This window comes from Anneissia japonica, unplaced genomic scaffold, assembly GCF_011630105.1.
Source record: "Anneissia japonica isolate Jap-2015-1 unplaced genomic scaffold, ASM1163010v1 scaffold288003_len116008_cov116, whole genome shotgun sequence".
NCBI lineage: Eukaryota > Metazoa > Echinodermata > Crinoidea > Comatulida > Comatulidae > Anneissia > Anneissia japonica.
Genome location: NW_022750129.1, coordinates 89972 through 95685, shown reverse-complemented (window position 1 = coordinate 95685; position 5714 = coordinate 89972). Strand labels below are relative to the sequence as shown.

Sequence of the window (5714 nt, the reverse complement as noted above, 5' to 3'; positions counted from 1 at the left end):
CGTACATGCAATTCGGCAAATACTATCCGGACACGAGGTTGACTGCGAAGGAGTTCTGTCGAAAGCTGTTCACGAGTTCCCGTGACAACGACTCGACGCCAAAATTGATGTTGAAGAAGGATACCGGTCTCGACGACGAAGACTTCGAGAAGCTCGTATGTGCGTGCTTTTTCGTGAAGAACGTCGAGATCGAAACCACGTACCGGCTGTTGCGGTACGTGGCCGATATCGAGTTTAGGAGTCCGGCGTTGCATCTCGTCTTGACCTGTCTCGTGTACGGGCGCTTCGTGCACCACCTCGCCGCCGAGGACCTCCCTCTGCGACCATGCACGTGGACTCTCCTCTTCGGAAGCAGCAAGGAGATCGTCGAACAATGGAGCGACGAAAGGATCGAAGCCGAGATAGTCAACGCCGAACGAGTTTGGGAGGACAATCTCCTTGTCGCGGGACACGCGCAATACCTGAGCATCGGAATGAAGGAAGATCGAGCGAGCGTCTCGTGGCTGAAGAAGACGGCGGAGGTGATAGAGTCTGAGTTCGCGAGTTTGGAGAAGGTGGCGTTGGGCGTGGATTTCGACCGACTGTTCGGATCCGTCGTTTCTTACGTGCAAGAACGGGATTTCCTCAAAGACAGATTGAGAGACGACAATCTCGTAAGGAGCGTAGTTGACGAACTGGAGGAATTCCGGTCGCAACTGCCCCCTTTCGGGACCCCAACGGGAGACGACCCACCGAGACAGGACTGCTGTCATTACGAAGCGAACGTCTCGGCAATCTTGCTGAACGTCCTCTGCAAGTTCCCTTCCGCACGTATGACGGGTGCGTCGATAGCGTTGGACACGCCGACTAAAAGCGTGGAAGCGACAGAGAGATGTCGGTACGATCTTTCGGAAGCCAGCTACTGAAACCTGCATCAGTTAGAAGAGAGGGTTTCAAGCCGGTCGCGTGCAGACGAGCGTCCGTCGACGTCCGACGATCGAGGAGATTCCGGAGCCGCCGAAGAGCTTTTCGACGCTTTGGAACGGTACGACGACGAAGAAGAAATTGCCTTCGTCACGCCACCGACGACTTCGCTAAGTTGGACGTCGCGACGTTACCCGCGGAGCGTGCACCGCAGCAACGGGAGCAACAGTATGCGGAATCCGTGTTGGATTCTGAAGCCCTCGGCGACCTTCCCGTGATCACTGAACCTGAGGAAACGACGGGAACTGGAAGGAGAGTGGGCGACCGCGAAGGCCCTCCATCCAATCTCCCGTACGACTTCAATTCGCAGGACTATCGCGACATGGAAGAAACAATCGAAAGAGAAGCTGCCAACGAGGACGACGACGCCGGCGACGACGGGGCAGCCACGCCGACGGGAGATCTTCCACCTTACGCGGACGAGGAAAGTTCGCTATTGACGCCAAACGTTAAGTGGGTGGACGCGAACTGGAAGCAGTACACTTCTGGATTTCTTCGGGAAAACGAAAACGACGATCTGGAGTGGGATCCGTCTCAAGACGGTCGACGATTTCCAGACTAACAGGAGGCGTACGCGAGACCCACGTCGTCTTCGACGCCGGCGACTCCCAAGTCCGTCCCGCTGGAAGATCTCGATGCTCACCGTCGAGAATCGGCGAAGGAGAACGAACGTACGTTGGAACTGGGCAACCAGAAGCTGAACGAGGTGCAGGACAAACTTGCGGAAAAGGAACGAAAACTCACCGAAGCCAGAGTCGTCATACAGAAATTAAAAGACGAAATACACGAGGCGAAGATGTCCGCGTTGAAAGAATCGTCCGACGTTCACAGCATCGCGGAGGAAGAGGTCGAACGTCTAAAGATCGAACTCGCTTCCAAGACGGATGCCCTGAAGGAAAGGGATCTGGACGTGGTTCGCTTGGAATCGGATCTGAAAGCCGCGAAGAGAAAGTCGGAGCAGCCACCACCTGAAGAGAGCGGACTCGAGCTGCAGCAAAAGCTGCAGGAAGCCGTCCGCAAACTGAAAGACCGAGAGAGATCGCACGCCGACTTGGAAGAGGAGTTGGAAGAGAAAGACGACAAAATCAGCGTGCTGAAGAAAGAGTCGACGCTCGCCAAGACAGCGATGTCCATGTACGAAAAGCGAGTGGACGTCTTGGAAGAAAACCTGAAAACGGCTTGCAAGCGATACGACGAGGAAGTAAAAAGCAGACGGATTGTGGAGGCGGCCGCGAAAAATGCAGACGAGCACGCGCAATCCATGGCCGACAAGAACGTCGAATTGCAGCGAGAACTGTTAAGACGGCAACCCGAAGAGTCGTTGTACGAAATGGAAGTGAGCATCGGAAAGAAGGAGGAGTTGCGGCGAGCGCAATCCGATCTGGAGGAGGAACGGAAGACGGTTCTGCGATTGAAGAGTGCGATCGAGGACCTGAAAAAGGACCAAACGCGTCATTCGGAGGTTCTTCGAGAGAACAGAAACCTGAAGGAGGAGGTGGAAGCGAACGCCAGGAGGATCGAAAGTATCGACGACGAACTTCGCGCGTCAAAACGGACACTCGGCGACAGAGACAGACTGATTTCGGACAAAGATCGAGCGACGTCCAACTTGAAGAAGGAAATCGCCACTCTCAGAGAGAAACTTCGTGCCGAAAAGGACAAGGTGGCGACAGCCGTGAAGGAACGCAGCGACGACGACGCCCGAAGTTCGGTGACGCTCGAGAAGATAAAAGACGAATTGCGACTGGCGAACCGGGAAGCGGCGGCCTAGATGTGTATAAGAGACAGGGACCTCCAACGACGGTCGGCGACGAAGCTGGAAGAGACCGAGAAGCAGGTGGAGAGTCTGAAGGAACGGTTGGATGAAAAAGGTCGCTCGACTGCCAACGCGAACAAGGAGATCGCCTCCCTCAGAGACGAACTTCGTGCCGAAAGGGAAAAGGTTGCAACGGCTTCCAAGGAACGCAGCTACGGCGACGCCCGACGTTCGGCGATTCTCGAAAAGATCAAAGAGGATCTGCGATTGGCGACTCGCGAAGTGGAGACTGCCAAAGACAGGGAACGAAGGTCGGCGAAGAAGTTGGAATAGAGCGAGAGGGAGGTCGAGAGTCTGAAGGAGTGGTTGGACGTAACGGAGAAGAATCACGAAGCGAACCTTCGCGAGTTTCGTTCTTCCGTCGAGTCCGAAAAGGCGAAGGCGATCTTAGATCTGGAAACGGCCAAGGCCGATCACTCCGACAGGACTGATATTCTCCGGACGGAGATTGCCGATCTTAAGGAAAAGCTGGCCGAGGCCACACGACAGGAGTCTTCGCTGATCAAGGATGTCGAGAAATTAACCGCACTGAAAGATGATAACGAAAAGGAGAGTAGGAGGATGGAAAAGCAGCTTTCTGATAAAGATCTCACGGCTATCTACTTGCGGAACGAGATCGACACCCTGGAAGAGAAAATGAAACGGAACGGAAGTAAGACGGACGATCAAATGACGGCCTACAAAGAAGAGATTGAAAGAAACGCGAAGAAGATGAAAGAGTTGGACGCTACGATCGCGAAGAAGATTCGAGAGACGGCCGGTCTCGAAGACGAGATCGCCGTCCTCAAAGAAGGGAAGGAACGGGACGGACGGAAGATAAAAGGATTGGGGGTGCAGCTCGCTAACAAGGGACGCGAGGCGACCGCTCTTAAAGACGAGATAGCCGCATTGCAAACGGACCTCTCGAGAGCGCGCGAAGAATGCACGGACGACCGGAGTTCCGAACTTTCCGTTCTTTTAGAAAAGACGAAAGACGAACTTCGACGGACGTCACGCGATCTGGCGGCCGCCAAGGAAACCGAGATCAGGCTTAAGGCGAACCACGAAAAAATCTAAAAAGAGATCCCGCAGTGGAAGATATGTGTCGAAGAATTGTAGAAGGCACGCGACGAATCTCACGAATCCCACGCCAAGGAACTCGGATCGCTTCGAGAAGATCTCGAGAGGGAGAAATCGGATGCTGAAACGAAACTTGCAACTCGGACGAGATTGAAAATCTTCGAACGCAGATATCTTTTCTTAAAGAAAAGGAATCGAGACTGAGAAGAGACACAGGTAAGTTGCATGCGGCCCTATAGGAACGGGAAGAGAAGCATCTCGATCGGATAGCTAAACTGGAATCCGATAAGATTTCGCGATCGGCCGAAGCGGAAGAGGCTCTTGACGAGTGCGCGTCCCTCTCGGAGAAACTGAAGCTCGCGACCGATTCCGAACGTCGGTCGAAGGAGGACCTTGAAAGGTGTCAAGCCGAGAAGAGGTCGTGGCAAGCGACGGCCGAACGACGTTCGGCAGATCTCGACAAGCTTCGCGACCTGCTGAAGACGTCCGAGAGAGAACACGCAAATCTTGAGTCCCAACTTTCGAACGTGGACAAAAATGTAACGGATTCGAAAGAAACGGATTCGTTGAAGCGGGAGCTGGAAAGACATCGACAGGAGATCCGACAACTCGAACGACTTCTTAACGACGAAAAGAGGGAGAAGTCGGGTGAATCCAACGAAAGAATGATTTCGGAAATAAGTAAAGAACTTAAAACGATAATCGACGCGCGCGATAGACTGATGAAAGAGAACACCGAAATGGAAAAGAGGATATCGGAATCGGAAAAAGTCTGTCGAATTTGTACGACGAATCGATGAAAAAGGTTGTCCTCGAAGAATCGGTGTTTTCGAAGAACAAGGAAGCGGACGAAAACGAAGATGGAGATGGACGAGATCAAAAGACAACTCAACTTTGCCAATAACAAAGTGGCGGAGGCGTATTCCGAAGTGACTCGAATCGTCGAGAACTCGGAAGACGGCCGATCGCACGAGGAATGTCGAGAAGTTCTCACACGACGCCTCGATGAAGTGGAACGTTCGTTGGAAAAGGAAAGGATGAAGGCGGCCGATTGTGCGCAAATGAACAAAGAATTAATGCGACATATATCCTATCTGACGAACGAAATAGAAACAGTAAATTACGGCCGAAGTGTCGAGGTAAGGAGATTGCGCCGATTACTGAACGATTGCAGAAGCAAATGGTCTCAACGACAACGTCGGCAACCTCCCGGTCGCTGTAACGTCGGTCCCAGCTACAACGTCGTCAAAGACGCATGTTCCGGAAGTTCTGCGTGCGAATCCGAAGAGGAAGTGGACGACGACGTTAGGGAAGACGTCCTCGTTGCAACTCCGAAGAGAACGAAAAACCCCGTCCAATCCCGTTCGTCGTGGACTACCGACCGAGCTCAACCGCCTACGGAGGGTTGATCGGAGAGGACGAATGTTCGTTTCATCAGCTTGGTTGATAGCGTTCATGGGAAAGATTCCCGGCGTGACGCTGCTGAAACCGAGCGAGTGCACGGTTCCCATCTGCTTCCTTTCGAGCAACGACCACGCCGGGTTCGCCGGAAGGGGAGACGCGCGCTACGTGCTTTTCGACGACTACGCCGAAAGCATAAAGTGGACGGACACGGATACGCTCGTCCATTTGGCCGAGAAGATACTGGATCGCAATCTCGGACACGATCCCTGCGCGGTGATTGTGGAAGATGTTCGACGACATTGACGACCCGGCAACCAGTTCCGATAACTTCCTGCTTCTCATAAGCATCCTGCTTGCCGACATGGTACCTAACTGCGAAGAACGCGAGCGGGAGAGACGCGAACTCGTCACTTCCGTTTTCTGAATGTCTTTCGAAATGTGGAGGAATCTCGAAGTGCGCGTGCAAAGGAGA

General features: G+C 53.4%; 2 protein-coding genes across 2 annotated transcripts; both read left to right on the top strand.

Moving 5' to 3' along the window:
* The first annotated feature begins 1759 nt into the window (after positions 1-1759).
* On the top strand, positions 1760-3835 carry LOC117121261 (myosin-10-like). Its single transcript, XM_033266398.1, has 2 exons — positions 1760-2674; positions 3146-3835. Exons 1-2 carry the CDS (start codon positions 1760-1762, stop codon positions 3833-3835), a joined length of 1605 nt encoding a protein of 534 aa, XP_033122289.1.
* Positions 3836-3858: 23 nt separating this feature from the next.
* LOC117121260 (golgin subfamily A member 6-like protein 4) lies at positions 3859-5247 on the top strand. Its single transcript, XM_033266397.1, has 3 exons — positions 3859-3873; positions 4078-4621; positions 4748-5247. Exons 1-3 carry the CDS (start codon positions 3859-3861, stop codon positions 5245-5247), a joined length of 1059 nt encoding a protein of 352 aa, XP_033122288.1.
* Positions 5248-5714: the final 467 nt, after the last annotated feature.